The sequence below is a fragment of the Kwoniella botswanensis genome, chromosome 1 (assembly GCF_036426115.1).
Source record: "Kwoniella botswanensis chromosome 1, complete sequence".
NCBI classification, from domain to species: domain Eukaryota; kingdom Fungi; phylum Basidiomycota; class Tremellomycetes; order Tremellales; family Cryptococcaceae; genus Kwoniella; species Kwoniella botswanensis.
In genome coordinates, this window is record NC_088599.1 from 4,072,155 (window position 1) to 4,090,007 (window position 17,853).

At 45.2% G+C, this 17,853-nt stretch overlaps 5 protein-coding genes across 5 annotated transcripts; 2 read left to right on the forward strand and 3 right to left on the reverse strand.

The window, feature by feature from the left end:
• Nucleotides 1-1,337: 1,337 nt before the first annotated feature.
• L199_001541 (uncharacterized protein) lies at nt 1,338-4,047 on the reverse strand (the record flags this gene model as incomplete). Its single annotated transcript, XM_064887294.1, has 5 exons — nt 1,338-2,022; nt 2,087-2,466; nt 2,526-2,737; nt 2,810-2,909; nt 2,971-4,047. 5 exons carry the CDS (start codon nt 4,045-4,047, stop codon nt 1,338-1,340), a joined length of 2,454 nt encoding a protein of 817 aa, XP_064743366.1.
• A 3,377-nt stretch (nt 4,048-7,424) lies between these two features.
• L199_001542 (uncharacterized protein) lies at nt 7,425-7,667 on the reverse strand (the record flags this gene model as incomplete). Its single annotated transcript, XM_064887295.1, has 1 exon — nt 7,425-7,667. The coding sequence occupies one exon, from the start codon at nt 7,665-7,667 to the stop codon at nt 7,425-7,427; it is 243 nt and encodes an 80-aa protein (XP_064743367.1).
• Nucleotides 7,668-9,211: 1,544 nt separating this feature from the next.
• L199_001543 (Fe-S cluster assembly protein DRE2) lies at nt 9,212-10,346 on the forward strand (the record flags this gene model as incomplete). The annotated part of the gene is made up of 3 exons (XM_064887296.1): nt 9,212-9,380; nt 9,481-10,200; nt 10,288-10,346. 3 exons carry the CDS (start codon nt 9,212-9,214, stop codon nt 10,344-10,346), a joined length of 948 nt encoding a protein of 315 aa, XP_064743368.1.
• Nucleotides 10,347-11,089: 743 nt separating this feature from the next.
• L199_001544 (uncharacterized protein) lies at nt 11,090-12,772 on the reverse strand (the record flags this gene model as incomplete). Its single annotated transcript, XM_064887297.1, has 2 exons — nt 11,090-12,256; nt 12,332-12,772. The coding sequence occupies 2 exons, from the start codon at nt 12,770-12,772 to the stop codon at nt 11,090-11,092; spliced, it is 1,608 nt and encodes a 535-aa protein (XP_064743369.1).
• A 1,689-nt stretch (nt 12,773-14,461) lies between these two features.
• On the forward strand, nt 14,462-17,593 carry L199_001545 (uncharacterized protein; the record flags this gene model as incomplete). The annotated part of the gene is made up of 5 exons (XM_064887298.1): nt 14,462-14,637; nt 14,691-15,102; nt 15,168-16,188; nt 16,244-16,781; nt 16,837-17,593. 5 exons carry the CDS (start codon nt 14,462-14,464, stop codon nt 17,591-17,593), a joined length of 2,904 nt encoding a protein of 967 aa, XP_064743370.1.
• Between the last annotated feature and the right edge of the window lie 260 nt (nt 17,594-17,853).

Sequence of the window (17,853 nt, forward strand, 5' to 3'; positions counted from 1 at the left end):
AGTTGTGGTTATGAGGTGGGATGGTTATGTATGCTTTTAGAATGGACTCTTGTCTTGGAATGCTGGCGTCATACCTGAATTCTATAGCCGATAATCTATAAGTTACCCTCTTACCCTGGACAAGCCAAGCAAGGGAAATCGAAGCCACGTGCTAGCCCAGAAAGGTAAAAAGCGGGATTATCTGGCAGGGTCGCAGCACCCTCGAAATTTTGAAAGACAAGACACCAGCAAGTGGTATGAGCACTATCGTCGCCTTCTGTTCTCTTCTATCCTCTTGCTTCTCATCTTCTCATCTAACATAACCTCCCTCTCCTCTTCTTGTCATGTTCATCGTCATGAACCTACTCTTAGTCCGTTTAGTCTGTCCTATCTCACACGTCCACTCCGAATGATATTACTCAAGAGATATTTCTCAACCAACTCTCTTACCTATGCCAGAGTGAGACAAGCTACTTTTATTCTCTACCACATACTGACCTCCATCCCCTCCCTCCCTCACACCTACGCCCCTTTATTCACGCCCAACGTCCAACCATTGACGTCCGGACGGGGAAAGGGGGGCAATAATAAAGACCTTTTTATCCAGGCGAATACGGACCACCTGACTTTAGTCGGTCGGGGGATGGTATTTCCATATGGCGAGTCTATTGGCGCTAAAAATAGATGAGTCAAGGATGGGATGGGATATCGATATACCATTATGTGAGCATATGTGCAACGTATGAAATAGAATAGAAGATCATCATTGCACTGTCCTTTGGCACAATTCGCCTTCATCAAGTGAACAAGTCCAGTTGTACCGTAGCTCACTCGTAGTACTTTTCAGTGTTCACTCTCACCCAAAGCTCGTAGCTCGTTAATGAATTCGTAGAAAGTACTAATCACATACTATATGCATGATAGATATTCATTTATCTTCTACACAAATTGGCATTCCTGTTCGACCGCCGGATCTTATCTATTCGACCTATCTACTAACAATGTATAAACCTCGTATCCTCAAATGAAACTTTCAAAACTATATCACATTATCCTACAGTGTACTATCAAGTTGAATTTGATTCAAAGCTAAAAGTCCTAAGTCCTCGTACTATATAAACGAGATTCAACCATCAAAAACAAAGATGAGATGAAGATTATATTACAAGATGCGATGCGAGTTAGGAAATCTCCAGTTGTATGTGACAAAGTTTCTGGAGTGTGAGGTGTGGTATCTTGACAGAAAGGGGTATACAGTATGACCACAAAGTTCGGAAGGAAAATCACAACGTTCAGTACGAGCTTATTCCTGAATCCACAATCCTTCTTTTACACGATTTGAATTTGTATTGACTCAATCAATGACCGTCTTCTTCACTCTCAAACGATTGAGCATCATCATCCCCCACACCCGCTTGTCGATCTTCATGACTTCTCGATCTCTTGACACCTCTTTGTCCCAGGGTATGATTGTTCCCCGCGGACCATCCAGCAGTAGACGAGGGGACGCTCGAAGTGAGGGGTGGAGGAGCAGTAGTGATTCCCATGTTCATACCGCCTGGTCCAGTAGCAGGGGTAAGGGCAGGTGCAGGAGCTGAAGAGGGCATTTGAACCGACATGGGAACTTCGTCTTCGCCATACATTGGTGGAGGAGGTATGATAGCTGAGGAGGCATACATACCTCCATTGGAAGTCAGGGGAGGAGGATAGATTGATAATCCACTATGTCCCGTAGGGCATCCAGTGGAAGTTTGCGGATGGGAAGAATAAGAATCTTCAGGTTCACCCATGTCGATGCTGATTGTTCGAGGTACGGAAGAACCGACTCTGGATCGAGGGAAAGGTTTGATCGATCTACCGCTACTGGTCGAAGACGTATAGATATTGCCGTATCGCATTTGTTGGCTGTACACTTCTGGTGGTGGAGTAGGTAATGTCAAAGTGACATTGACCAGATCACCAGCAGGATCATTCGTACTCATGCCGACTCGCCATTCCAGTAATCCTTCATCGATAGGTGGCCATTTGTTTTTGCCAAGACACCTGACGAGAAGATCAATGGTTAGCAGTTGGTTCGTACAACTCTGATTACGATATTATCACTCACTTATCGAGAATATCTCTTCTCGTGTACTTGTAATTCTCACATCTCTCAACCACTTTTCTTCTAACGTCTCTTATTGCGATCCGAGTATGATAGTCGAGCTCAGGCCATCTTTCGTCGGGTCCTTCGTACTTCCTATCACACCTAGCTGTGAAAGCATCGAGTTGAGCCAGCACTCTTCGTCCTCGATGAAAGAACCCTCGGAGCGTATCAGCCTTCTCGAGCGGAGTGCAAGTTGAAGGAATAGATCCGATCAATGGTACAGAGTCGGAGTTGATGGTGAGATCATTGTTGAGAGTGTAGTAGAATAAGGGGAAGAGGAAGGGGATATCGCCGTAGACCTGAAGTAAGCCCCAAAGTGAAAGTTGGGGTTTAGCGACCATCTGATCAACGAGATTAGTCGTCAGCTTCTCTCCACGAGATCGCAGGAGCTATAGCTCACCTTGGGTGCACTATACGCGGCCGATTTAGTTCTGTATCCACCTTTACTGCCCTTTGATCTCTTGCTAGGTCTGAAATCATCCTCTTCCTCTCGAGCAGCATCAGAATCATACTCATCCTCATCCTCACTTCCAGCAGCATGTCGATCATCGTCATCGAGATTGGCATATGAGATATTTCGTCCCATCTCCTTGATCCTGGGTGAAGCTCGCACTAGTTACACGTCAACACTCTGTCAGCCGTAATCATCCTGAGAAGATGGACCATGCTCACTAGTATACTCACCAGGTCCGTCGAGTCGGAGACGTTGCCTCATGGGAGTAGAGCCTTTTCGAGGACGTCCTCCCCCAGTACTACTGCTGTTCCTCGAAGATCGGAAGGAGTACTGTGGCGGTGACAAGTCAGCTAACAAGCTCATTGCCCGACTGATGGCTAGATATACTTACCGAAGAAGGGTTACCGAGCCCAACATCCTCCAAAAGCTTTTTATTAGTCATGATCTGATTTTGTCTTTCCCTTTCGTATTCAGTATCCGCATCGTGGGAGTTACCATTACCGAAGCCCAAAGAGAAGAGATCCGGTTTTGACTCTCCACCCCTTTCAGCGGACATGGTGAAATGATCATTCGAGTAATTGGCTCTCGATCCACCAAAGAAGATACTGTCAGGTGGCGGTTGAGGGTGAGGTCCCAGATGGATCGAATGCGGTTGCAGATCGAAAGAAGGAGTGAAAGTAGATGAGGTTGATGAAGACCATAACCTCCTCCCTCCCAATGGGTTAGAAGGGTTATAGTCACCTAGCGAGTCCGATACTTTTCGTAACTCATGTTCGGCGGGTGATAATCGATCTGACCTATAGTCAAATCCAGGAGTGACAAGTCGAGTGGTCTCAGGACCAAAATCGCTCGCTCCGGAGGTAGATCTTGACATCGAGTAACTTCCACTAGGTTGAAAAAGCGAGGGATTGATATGTCTAGAATCGGAATCACTGCTTTGGAAGTTAAAGGATGGAGTTTGCATGTCCAAGCTGTGGTACGGATTCGTTTGTTGTCCAGAAGCGGTGGGTGGACCGTCCAAAGGAGGGAGCCCAGTAGCTGAATGGGGTGAAGAAGAGTATCGAGACGATACGGTAGCTTCGGTAGCTGAGTTCATAGGGTGGGCATGACTGACCGTTCTGATCATCGGCTGGGAGGACCTCGAATCGTAGATCGGAGCAGCACCTGGGTAGAACGGAACAGGAGGAGCAGTACTGGGGTAAGAACCTTGGAGAAAGCTACCTGGCGCAGGCAGAGACATTGAAGTAGGTTGGTAGTGTCTGTACGCCTGGTTAGGGTAGGCAGACATGGGGTGAGGGGATTGTTCATGACCAGGATTGGGAGAGTAATTACTGCTCGGAGCGATATGTAGAGAAGTTTGAGAGGCTGGTCTTTGTATTCGAGGTGATCCAGCAGGAGAAGGGGTGATCCCTTGGTTAGTTTGAGGTCGATTCGCATCGAAAGACACCTCGAGCAAGGACGAAGCCATCGTGACTAGATGTGTTAATTGAGGCGAGGCTCACTTGGAGGAGGGCAGAAGCAAGAAAGGTGAGAAAGGTTGGTAAGAGATAAAGTAAAGTTTGATAGAAGAGCTGCAAGGAGTGCCGTAGACAGTCGATGAAAGGATAAAAGCTCAAGTATGAAGAAAGAAAGGTGTAGAGAGAAAGAAAAGTGAAGGGGGATGAATGTGGTCCGTTAAAAGGACAAGAGAGTATAAATGGCGTTGAGTGGCGTGATGTCGATATGCAGAGAGAGAAGCGAAAACCAACTACGTCAGCTCGACTCAATCCGGTCATTCTGATAGCTTAGCCACCCCCTTCGAACACTGATGGGGCAGAAGGATGGACTGCGTTCACTTACTCAAGTCACTTTTAGGTCTTGCGCCGGTGTTAGAGGGAGAACTGAAGCCGAGAAAAAAGGCTGTGAGAGAACAAAGGAAGAGAGTGGCGGATTGATCAATGATTGACGCAAAGGGTGAGTGAGATGAGATGGGAGTGCGAACATTACATCCAGAAAGGACATGACCGAGCAGAGCAAGAAATTGAGCAAGATAGAAGTCCGTTGAAGGATGTATATTTCAAGGATGGTTTGCCGAGTATAATGTCATTACAAGGGGGAAGCGGCAAGGGATATGGTGATTGGATTATCAGAGGAGTGGATGAGTGGGTACGTAGGATCACAAGCATGAATAGTGGCGTCAGCATGTGATCATAATTATGACATGAGAAGAGACGGTGAGAGTGTAATGAGATTGTCTCGGAACGAAATCAGAAACATTAGAAAGGAGTTGATGAGATTACCCAAAGGCAATCAGGCAAAGGACCCTGATAAACATCTCAAACGCCCCAGATACCTTTGGATATGGGGTCGGAAGATGCACTTGGATAGTGGTGGAATATAACGAGGGAGTCATAGAAGGAATTGCATCCGAACATTGACCATAAGAGTGGTAGGAAGAAATCACAGCTCACCTTTGAAAAGGAATAAGGTGTGGTTCACCTGTCGTCGTCACGGACGAAATCGTAAAGCCGCGCAGTCGCACTTCCGCCAATGTACAGCTAAGAAGGATGATTCGCTGACTCAAGGCGTGAATGGGATCGAGAGCGTGAGCGATCTCGTTTGACCTGATTGAAATTCTGGTGACCGCGGCGGGTAGGAGGAGGTTGGGGAGTGTCGTTGTTCAGATGTCGGCCGAGAGGCTGGAGCAGAGCAAGAAGTAGGTAGATTGGTATTTCTATATTCGTAGACACATTTCACGGAGAGGATGTTCAAAGTGACTTGAAATGTTTTGAACGGGATATGAGTGAGATGAGAAGTTGAAGAAGAGAGTCACGATTAGAGGAGATATTCCTTGAAAGGTAGAGTATATTAGTGTTTTTCTTTTTCTCAATTCGTCAACTCACTTCTCGAATGTCGGACTCAATCTAACTAGATAAACCAACTTGACGAAGTATCTGTATGTATCGTTACTGTTTTGAACGATATAGGAAAGTACTGTTGTGTATGGTGTATTCCGATATATGTATGTATACTCTGTTGAAAGATGAGGGTGAGAGGTGAAGAAGACACAGCCGCGGACATTTTGTAAGTGATGTGTGGATGGATAGTGGGTAGTGTTTTTATTGTGTGGGTAAGACAACACAGTAAGGGGGATTTTTAGTGAGAGTGAGAACAATGCGTTTCATGTTCAGGAATGGCATACATGGAAAACAAAATAAAAATCAGTTAACCAACAACCATTCATCCTGCAGTGAGAACGTTGACGATGATGCATCGAGTAATGAGATGAGGATGGTCTGACTTACCTGGATGGTAGCAAAGGATGGGGTTATAACCTCTTTGATGATGATGGGATCGGTGAACCGATACGGAGAGTTTTATCACTTTTCCAATAGGTTAAAAAGGTCCTTTAAAGGCTTTCTCCTTGATGGTATATGACTGATCAATGATCAATGATTGAAAGGATATCAGGAAGAGGGTTGATGGAAAGGTGATAGATGTTCAAAGGAAGACGAGTCACCAATTTAAAAAGAAGAAGAAAGATAAAGTGAAGATGCAGAAGTTGAAATGGAAAACGATATAACTTCGATGTCAGCGGCGAGGATAGCAATATAAGTGTTAGTGAGATGAAAAAACGTTGTGATGGTGAGGAAGGATTAGCTAGTGACGTGTCTTCCAGATTCAATCTTTTCACCAGATTGAGATATTTTCTGTTTCTGTCCTTGTGAAATTTTATGATCTGTTGTGGGTGCGAGGGACGTGCATCGCATAGTGCATTCTATGTTTATCTCCTGGTGCCCCAAATGCGGTATCTCTTCCATCATCCAAGAGCAAGAGGAAGAGGGAAGATCTCACATGACGACATTTGCCTTACCGCCGGTGTGACTTGGTCTGGCCATCAACCGTCAACGAGGAAGGATACGGAAACCTCACCTTGACAACGCACGAAAGCACGAGAGATCAGTCAAGGGGTCACGAGGCGCATTAGCTTCTTTTCTTGAATGATTTTGACCGGTCACATCAGTGGATACGATGATGGTGATGGTAAATCTTAAAAGCACAGATCCTCTCTTGTCCTCCTCATGCACGAAGGGTCATATTTGTAACCAAATCAGCTTGATAAGGTACCTCCTTCTTGTATGTTCTGTTTCGAAAAGTAAGATGCATCAGTAAGATACACAGGCGATGTCGATGCACACAAATGGTCAGTAAGCTTGAATGTGTATACTTTGTTTTGTTTTGTTCAGTGAATGAGGAAAACAACGAAAAACAAAGACAACACGAAAAAGAACCAAAACAACGGAAAGAAGGGCGATCAGCTAGTTTCTAGTTTTAGGGTTACCCTTAATCGTCAACTTCTCGGTCTGGACCGTTTTGTGAGAGAAAGGTGTGCGTGTGTACTTATCAGGCTCACAGTATCAGATAATGATATCGATGTGATGAGCCATTGACATGTGCTGAAGCGATGAGGATATCTTCATGTTTAAAATGCATATTCATTCGATATTCGATATTTATTGGTTTTATACAAAAAGACGAGAAGTATGTAGTATCAACATGTTATCTGAGGTAGACAGAAGGTACGATATCCTTCCGCCTTCCAATCTTTCTGCATCCCTTCCAACCTTCTTCAAAGTTCTCCACTTGAACGCCAATCTATCATATGCGATAGGGGACCAGGTGTGAGGATGGTCGAGCGTAATGGGAAGAAGCAAAGAAAGGGAGTTGTCTGGTTCATGGGTTTGCGAGATGATTATATGATTTGTCGAGTGTGCGGTATGGGACCGTATCCAGGAAAAGGGATATATACAACGAAGATGATGTTACATGATGGGGGATGACGAGTGAACGGAAGGATGAATGGGTCTAACGCCTGGTGGGACCGTTCGTGCTCGTGCTCAAATTCGTGTTAGGACCCCAATAAGCTTTCACCAATGACTGAACGAACTGGTTCAAATGAGGACAAGGGTGTTGTTGACTTGGTGAAGTACCCAATTCGAGAGAAGACGATTTGGGTGATGAGGCTGGTGAGGGTATATCAGTTGATCCGGCCCTCTGGAAGGAAGGGCGGGAAGAAGGGAAATTGATGGGTCTGGCGAGAGAGGTCATATTGATGGATATAGTTGTACTGTTGTTTGTTTGAGTGATGAGATATAATCGTCAAGAGCGAAGGTAGTGTGTGTAATTGATTGATTGATTGAGATTGGGGTGTTTGCGATGAAGAAATATGTCTGCTATGGGGTTGGTTCGAGTGTTATTGAGTAATTATCTTCGTCTTATACAAATGAATATGTATGTATGTTAATTTCGTTTCAAACTGGAGTTAATGGAATATTCAAGAAGAGGGAGGACTTCAAGAAATTGTTCTTCTATTGTCCTCATTTTCCTTTATATATGACCCATGAACCTTTGGGGTCTTTTGATGCGAGATGAGGTGCTCAGAAATGCAATGCATCATCATAGTGTACACCATAATCTACATCTTAGCCGGATTCTCGGTTTCTCTCGGGGTCGAAATCCCGGCCCACTCGTCTCATCATGGATATTCCGCGGTATGGCCCGAATCAGGCAAGTGATCAAAAACAACACGTCGAGATCCCCCCTTACTCACAGCTTTCACTCCTCATACGAGAAGTATTTATCAGGTGATAAGACTAGGGAATTGATCGAGAATTGTTAAAAGTCAGGACTGCACCCGCGAGAGTCCCCGAGTTTGCACGAAGTCCGATTGCGGGGATCCCCTCCCTCTAAATGCGGTTGTGGTGGGAGGAGCTCAATTTTGTACTCAAATGCATACAAAAAGGAGCTCAACCGCTCACATGCATACACACTTCATATGATGACCTTATGCATGCATGTCCACCTGGTCAGTGGTCAACAAGAATGCTCCTCAAGTAACTTGGACACAAGAATTGATGATATCGAAGAGGGATGATACGATTACATCGGAATGAGACGGATCATCCGGACGTCTAAAAATCCTATAAAAGGCGTGATTGGAGTCTAATAATCTAGTCGCCTTTCAAAACCCCGATCCACGTCAAGTCCATTGATCTTAGTGATCCATTCCCATGATCAGTTGAAAACGCGTTCAAGCATGAATCAATTTGCAAGTTGACGTGGATTCGCTTCGTCGCGCAGTTCTTTTCGTTTATCAGATTACGGATGTGATGTGATGTGATGTGAGGTGATGTGATGATTATACGAGTAACGTGGGAATGAAGTCATTCGACGATTTAGTCTGGAAATGAGTTCGAGATCCACCAGATCCATACTAGTAGTCGGTCCCTCTTACTTTCCCACGATGCTGTTTCTTGTCGTTGGAGCTCTCTCCAATGATGTGCCACACTTGCCCAAACCAATAGCACGGAAGCAATTTGAGTGATAGTGATCCATGTAAACTTACGTAAATGACTGATGGCTCTAGCAAACCCGAAGGAGTTTAATTTGAGTGAGTCAGCTTTTGCTCTGTGGTCTCGCTCCTTTCTACTTTGTCAATTCCAATTCCTCCACTTAGTAATCAGACCCATAACGCTATATTCTATTACTGCTTTGCAATTGTACATTCCCAGTCAGCAGAAACATTTTTATCATAACACTCAATAACGAAGAACACATAGTAAATATACAACACCAACGAAACCAGTAACAAAATGACCGCTGTTAACGGTTTTGCCACCGCTTCCTCCTCTACCACCACCTCCACTCAGGTCGTGGTAGGCTCCATGGAGAGGATAGAGGAGTATCAGAATGTCTTGACCCAACTGAAGAATCAAGGTGGGAACGTACAGGGAGAGATGGTTGATCGTATTTTGGATAATGGTGAGTAGTCATACCTACTACTTCTTACGATTGAGATTACCCCTCTTCAAGATTATTGAGCTGATTCTCATTCATCCTTAACGGATCGTTATATAAACAGCTACCACTCTTCCTTCACCACCGCTTACCCTCCACCTTATACTCCCTCTACCAATCCCCTCTAACTTACTATCTTCCATCCCACCTTCGACCCAACTATTCATCCACATCCCATCAACCCATACTGAATCCGACTTGACTTCCTTACACTCCTCTCTCGCCTTCAAATCCTTCACCCCATTATTACCCACACCTTCATCATCCATCATCGCCTATACATCCCCATCTTCATCCTCTCTACCAACCCCCACGTCTGTTCCTGCTCCTTTTTCAGTAGGAGCAGCTGGAGGAGCCAGACCATTGACATTAAAGCGATCAGGAGACAAAGCTCGTAAAGCTGCATTGTGGGCCATAGATTCACCCCTATTAGAAGATGGTGGTAAATCACTTTTGACTCCCGAAGACAAACAGCGTCCGGAATGTATATTCCCAGAGAGCGATGGTAAAAAAGTCAAAAGGAGAAGAGCATGTAAAGATTGTACTTGTGGATTAAAAGAGTTGGAAGATGAGGAAGAAGCTCAAACTCAAAATGCAATCAAAGAAGCTCAAAAATCCTTCTTCCTAGAAGGCGACGATGATATACCTGATATACTCAAAACTGCCACGATAGGGGTAGAAGGTGTTTGGCCAACTGAGAAAAGAGCAGAAGCTAAGAAGACTAGTAGTTGTGGGAGTTGTTATCTGGGTGATGCGTTTAGGTGTTCGAGTTGTCCTTATCTTGGTGAGTTACATTTAAGAATCGCAATGTCCTCCACTCAATTTAGAAAGAGGCAATCATGCTAATGTTATTTTTCGGAATGTCTAATAGGTCTACCACCTTTCAAACCCGGTGAACAAGTCAAATTGTCCATCGCGGATGATTTCTAGGTCAATTCTCTTTCCCAAAATCATCCACCAATGGTAGAATGTTCGTTGAATCGAAGGGGTAGGACAAACAATTTGTCCAGGCAAAACAGTGATTCTCAGATCACTCAGATATTCAGTACACAGTCATATAGAGTTTCATCATTGCTTTTGTATGTATTCAGTCTCATCTAAGGTCCATCGCTCGTTTGCACAATACGACTCATTGAGTTCCTCACTCGGTACTGACTATCGATGTTGTCGTGTCTTTACATTTCCTGCTCGTTGAGAGCAGGCAGAAATGATATCATGTGTGATTCCATATCTATGGGATATAGGTGTATGTACAATTCTATGTTCATCCATTGATATATTATACAAAGTAATCCCAGAAGCATCTACCGCATTATATCGTATATTATTCAGCGCTTCTTCAGAGATACTCGGATATCCATCATTATCATCATTTTACATTTCCCATAAATTTATTCTGTAGTACGTTTTGATCTTATATGATACTATACAAGCTCATGTACATCTACCAGGCAGGATCATCAACATGTGTTGCTAATTCGATAATGGCACAGAAAAACAACTTGACTAATTACAGTACAGGTTAGATTGTACATCGAAAAAAAAGAAAAAAACCGCGAGAGGAGAGCGATGCCAAAAATAGGCAACTAAGGAAAAAAAACGATCAACGAAGCAACAAAGTAGAGCCCGCCCTCCTCGTCACCTAAACTGGCTATCCGTTTGATACATTTCAATCAGAAGAATTTACCCACCCCTAAAGCTGAATGACCAGGAATGACATGACCTCTGAAATTCGGTTTCGGCAGTTTCGTAGGTGACGGTGAAGGCGATGGTGTAGGTAGGTATCCGGTTTTTCTCATATCGAACTTTGCCTTGGTCGATTCTCCATTTGCATGCGAAGTTGCTCCTGTTTTGTAGGACGGGGAAATCGGAGCTTGAAATATATAATACGGAATAGGTTTTGTAACATGATTCCTACTGGGTTTCGGCACACCTCTACCTAGATTAGCTAGTGGGCTATCCCAATAATGATCCTCAAACTGAGATGAAGGGCATATATCTTCCTCATCACTTGGTCGAACAGGTGTTTCAAGGATGGTTGTAGTTGGGGAACGATTGGGATGGGTGAGTTGACCATTGGGATCGGTCGAAGCTCGGATCGCAGCTGGGGTGGGAGATGGAGTGTAGAATGAAGACGATGAACCGGTATCTCGCTTCTCAGGTTCATCTTGATTGGATATTGGTGGTAGATTCTGAGATACCTCGGATGCGGTGATCAAATCAGAAAGCTGGGAAGTTAGCGAGGTGCCCGACGGTTCCACATGACTTGCATCCGTCGAAGTTGCGCTCTGTGATATCGAGTTTCCACCTCGTACGATATCATTTACAGTGTTGACTCCTGCCATGTCAAAAGATCCCTGTGTCTGTCTCTCTTGAATGGAACCCATCTCTGGACTGATAGCGGATGATGATGAATGTATTATATCTGAAGAACATGACGTTTGTACATCCAAGACTTGACTTCCTTCTTCCGCAATCGTCATCTCGATTTCGGCTGGATCTGACAACATAACATCTGATGTAGAATATCCAGCTTCGACAGCAGTGATGATGTTGGTCACCTCAGAAGAGGTATGGATATCTTGTCCAGAAGGCAGCCGAGAAACCTCAGACGAAAGTTGATCTGTGTCGATGGGAATCGAAATATCTTCGAGAGGTTCAAGTATATCCGGCTGAGTGGCAGGCAGATCGTCAAAGGTATTCTGAGTATGGGATTGGAATGGCCTTGGCGCCGTCGATAATGGTGTTGCTGAGGGGGGAGGGAATGATTCTTTGATGGAAGGTGTCATGGGTGAAGCTAACTGCTCGTCGTCTATCGTCCCAGTCTGATATGATGCCTCCTAGTATGGATAACATCAGCGCGTGTGGCCATCACCGCCAAGCTACTTTTCAGTCGACGTGTACGAGTAACTCACTTCGAGTGTGTAGAGCTCTCCCTCCTCATCTCCTTCCTCATCTTCGTCGTCATAGATGCACACCACTTCCAACCCACTACTAATCCTGCTCAACACCTCTCTTTGACCTTCTTCCCTCTTTTGCCTCTTGATAATCCTTTTCTCCTCCCTTCGCTCTTCCTTTCTGGCTTTTTTGACGGCTCTCCAGATCCCTTCATCTATACCTTCTACCAGAGCGGCATGAGCTGCACCTAAAGGAAACGGGGGGACGGGCTTTGGTATTTGACTGAAAGAAGGTGACTTTATCGGTGGGGAGTAATGGGAGAAACGAAGGAATGTGGGGTCGTCGAGGATCGATCCTGCTCTATGTAGTCTGTTTGGCAGTGGGAGGCGTTGAGAGGGTTCAACCTTCTGGGGTTGCGTACAATCGATTATCTCGTACTCCTCCGGTATCGACAACATTTTGTTATATTGAGGATACTTTCAGACTATGAGAGTTTCATCTCGTCAGCTCGTACCCCAACATGATCATTGTGTCAGCTCACCTGTTAGGAGATGTGATAGGTCACCTCCCTATCGACCTCTTTCCTGTAAACCAGCTAGATAGAGCGGTGTTGTGGTCGAAACGTTTGAAGATGCGGAAAATACCCATATATCACTCCGACTGAAATCGCTTGAGTATAGTACCCCAAACTCGATCTATAGATTTCCTCGTGTTTCCTGTTTCCTGTTTCCTGATGTTTGATTGATAGATTAGCTTTCTATTTGGATATCCTTGGTTGAAACAATTAGTACGAAGAGTGAGTCCTATCATATTCTATCTTTCCTGTATGGTGAGATGAGATTCATTCGAAGAGAACAAGGATGAAGATGTACGAGATGAGGATTGTGACCAGTAGCAGTCTTCCTCCATATTCCAAGGTGATCCCCAGGGGTAAAGTACCTAGGTATACACACTTGATCGTCTGTGCTCATCACTCATCTCTCATTCCTTTGAACGCACGACCCACACCCTTTCACTCGGTACTCGAGACATGGCCCAAAACCACATGTTCAACACGTGGACAACCTGGGTGTCTCAGTCGTTATGTAAGATCATCGTCATAAGGTAATGTCACTGTTCAACCTGTGACTCGATCCAGTAATCTTCAACCAGGGTAGATGATATCGGGCTGTGACCCGCGACTTAGCCGTGTTGTTGTTGATGTTGTTTGTCATTACCTACCCGGCCCTTATCAGTCCCCATCCTCATCCTCATCCTCATCCACGTACATATCAGCATCATCAGACAGTAAACACAATCGTAAAGCATATAGTCACATTAGCGATAATCTCCATCCCCAAGAACAGTCTCAACAAGAGTCGTCATTCCGCATCTACACTCAAACACATACACTACACACATCTAATCCCGGAACCGATAATCACGCGTCCCTGGTCACTGTCCCATATCTACCACCGTTGCCACCCACCACGCAAGTCCAAGTCAAAGTCAGGAAAGTGAGATACGAGTAGCTGTAGAGCAGATCAAGCGGTCTGTGACGACTACATATAGGCATTCTTTTTCTTTCATCGTCTTATCACCCCCATTTCGTCATCGTTCTTTCCTTTTATCATTATCTCCGCATACGTATACGGTAAACGTGTGAGTGTCCCATCTCGAATAATTAGACTATCGACTGTTAACAGCTGATTCAATCCCTTCGCCTTCCATACACTTGTCAATGATCATCACCCTTTACCACTGTATCTACCTATATATGCTTATCAATCGATATATCACAACCCGGCCGCCAATACATCCTCATTACTTTAGATAATAGAGTCAACATACAGTTTGCTAGCCAAACTCAAATATACAACTCTGTCATCTTCAATCACACCCCATGCCTACTTCGGACCATGTCGACATTGACCGACATCTTTCCGACACAGGTAGGGGTGGAAGAAGACGGACTAGGAGGAGACAAGGAATCCGTGCGTAACCATCTCATTTACTCACGATATCTTATCATGCTGATCTTCGCTTGATTGACTACAGCAATTGATTTGAAGTGAGATATCTCCATCAGGTCATCTTGATCCTGCACGTGCTGATAATGTCATCTATATTTTTCCAGTGACACCTCTACCTCTTTACTCAGTCCGATCATGTCCCATCTTCCCTCTTTGGCAGGTATGACATCTTTGAAAGGTTTCTTACCCACTTCACCAGTCAAGCCATCACCCGAAGTACCGACTTCACCGTCAAAGATTCGCAATATCGTCGGTGATGGGATTAAAGCGGTTTGGCAGGAGGGTAATCTAGGTGATGGTAGAGGTATAAGGTGAGCTATGCCCATCATATCATAACTGCGGATCCGCTAATGCGGTTGAGTAGACCTCTATTACTGGTGACTTCTAAAGTACATATCCTCCAGGTTTTCACCATTTACAACAACCATATCCCAGATGATCCCCATATAACGGAAACCTTCCCCGCACCAGAGGAGATCTTATCTATCCCTACCATCAAATATGCTAAGGACGCAAAGAAGTCAAGTGTGGAAGGTGTAACGATCGGATCTCCTGGAGGGAACGAACAAGTACTGAGCATGACTACACTGAAGAATAGTGTAGAGGATGAACCGCTGGTAGCTATGACCGTCCTGTGGTCAAGTACCCGGAAATCGACCAAGGGATCGTTAGCTTTAGTATTCATCAGTTTACGTACAGGATTGGCAGTCAGGAGAATCGAGCTGGGAATGGGAAGTGCAGCCGCTGTATACTCCACTGACAAAGTCATCGCAGCTGTAAGTTGTTGACGATACCAACCGGCTAGTCATATACATTCAATGACCGATGATTTGATCTTTAGACCGTTTCTCTTCCCGTACCCTCTATCTATCTCTTCTCCGCCAAGTCTTTCGAGCCCTTCCCTTCCTCTCCTATTAACCAAGTCGCCCTCAACCCGGATACCGGCCTTCCCGCTGTGTCTCTGTCAGGTCGCCTCCTCGCATTCGCCACGTCGGACGCTCCTCATGCACCTGGTGCTGATGGTCTCGGTTCCATCGTAACTTCGAGGACCCTGCAACCATCTAAGCCTCCTTCCGAGCAGCGTAGGCGCTCTTCGTCCAATGCTCAAGACACTCAAGCGGCCATACTGTCATCTGCTGTGGAAATCGGAGGGGGAGTAGCTAGAGGGGTTTGGGCAGGATTGAAAATGGGTGCAAAGGCTGCTAATCGTGCTCGAAATACTCGCCTGGCAAAAAGCGCTCCCACTGATTCAAGCGGTACTCTAGGTGATGAGGAAACAGATGATTTCGACGGAGAAGCTGAGAGTAGAAGTCTCGAGGAATCGAGTACACTGGAAGAGGTTCCATCTTCATCTTCGTCAACTATACCAGCCCCAGGAGGAGAATGGATCAAAGTGGTTGATATATTTGCTCGTCCCGCTGGGCGTAAGAGAAGATCGCTTTCGACCTCTCGGCGTTCGAAATCGAGTATCTCAGACTATCATTCACCAACACGCGTTGGTCAGTATGAATGCATCGCTCACTTCCGTTTACCACCTTCGACATCCCCCTTACCCATCGATACAACTTCTCCTCATCAATCCGGTATCAGACGGTCGTCGAACAACCGCCGGCATCCCATCAATTATCTGTCTTTTTCACTTGATGGAACGCAATTGTTTGCGGCTCCGACTGATGGCAGATCATTCCATATCCTGGAACTACATCCTGCGGGGATCGATAAAGCTGAGTTGGGAGAGGTGAAAGGTCAGGTATGGCATTTGTACGAATTACGAAGAGGCCATACAGCGGCTACTGTCAAGGGAGTCAGTTGGGACAAGAATAGAAGGTGGATAGGTGTAGCAACAGGAAAAGGCACTGTTCGTGAGTTAAACACTTCCTATCACTGCAAAGAGTCCGCGCTGAACTTCAGACCTAGATGTTTTCCCTATCAACCCATCTGGAGGGCCAGCTTCGTCATGCACGCATGTGACAGATAAGATTATCAATCCTCTTCGACTCCATCCTCTCTCGACCGTAATTGTACCAGTTGCAAGACTCCGACCTCGTCGATCTCACCCACAGGATCAGACTCAATCTCCCACCTCGTCTGTGCCTATAGCTGGCGAGGCAGTGTTCACCTTCACGTGCAATCGAAATCATCCACTTCGCAAGAAATTGTATTGCCAGGATATCTCGATCTACCGCCCTACATCTAATACCCTAGAACTGGCTCGTATCTCTGTGCATACAGTCGAGCAAGCGAAGATTTCAGAAAGGGAATCACAGTCTCTGCAAAGAAGAGGAAGTGCGTTAACCGAGATAATGCGAAATAGAGCGTTCGGCGATGGGAGTGATCTTGGGATTGAGGTTGCTGTGAAAGCCGCTTGGAACTTACCTGAAGGCAACAGGGATATTTCTCAACTCGATGACCGGGTGGACCCAGAGCGTACATCTTCGCGTCAGGTACATACCAAGTGAGTGTATTTCATTCGCAATAGATGCAAGGACGCTGATAAGATATGTGATCAGGAGTTTGGCACGAGCTGAAATACGAACACATTGTGTTAACCCATCCATTCTCCCTGCGTCGATCTATCTGTCACGACAGATCGAATTCTTTTCTGCTAAACCCATTGATGATTATTCCCCTTTGTCCATTATGGACATTGAGGCGAGGCAACATAAGCTGTGTTTCAGAAAAGAAGTCGAAGCAATCTCTCCCTTGCCTGAAGATGTCAAACCGTTCGACGAACCGCTGTTATCTGCATTACATTCCATCATCGAGGAAAGACCCTCGACCCAATTACCTGGCCTGCCCAACGGATCGCCAAATCATACTGGAAGATGGACGACTACCACTAGGATCCCAATCAGATCAGTCACGGCTGGTGTTGACAGAATGAAAAGGGAATATGTCAAAGCTCAGTCGCAATATATCAAACATAAACATCAATCTCAACGTAGAGAGAAGGCTAGGAAGGAAGGTTTGGGTCTAAGTTTCGAAGATGAAGATTCTATATCAATTCTCAATCCGGATTTATCATCTTCCAAAGATTCTCAAGAATCACCGTCTTCGGATTTGTTGCCTACTACCGAGACGAGCGATGCGGATGCCGAACACGACTTTGACGAGGAGTGGAATACGGGTTGGGAAGAGGAGTATAATAAGGCGATTGAGGATGACGGACCGCAGGAGTTGGTACTGGGGTTGATGGATGAGGAAGAGGAGGAAAGGAGGAAATGGGAGATACGAAGAGAGAGGCTGAAGAAGGAATATGCTAAATGAGACTTCACCAAATGGGGAAAGGACTGCATACTGTTGCTGAATGAAGATATTACGATGAGACGCAGATCTGGTGGATGCTTTCGAAGATGATTACGATCCAGTTTTATCAATCCCCTAGCTCCGTGTGCTACTCACACTACTCTTCACTATTCTTTCCGGTCGAGACAGTGAAATTCTACCATTACATATACAATCAATATCATAAACCATGACAAAAAGGTCAAATCATAAATTGGATACAAACAAATCATACGTTACAG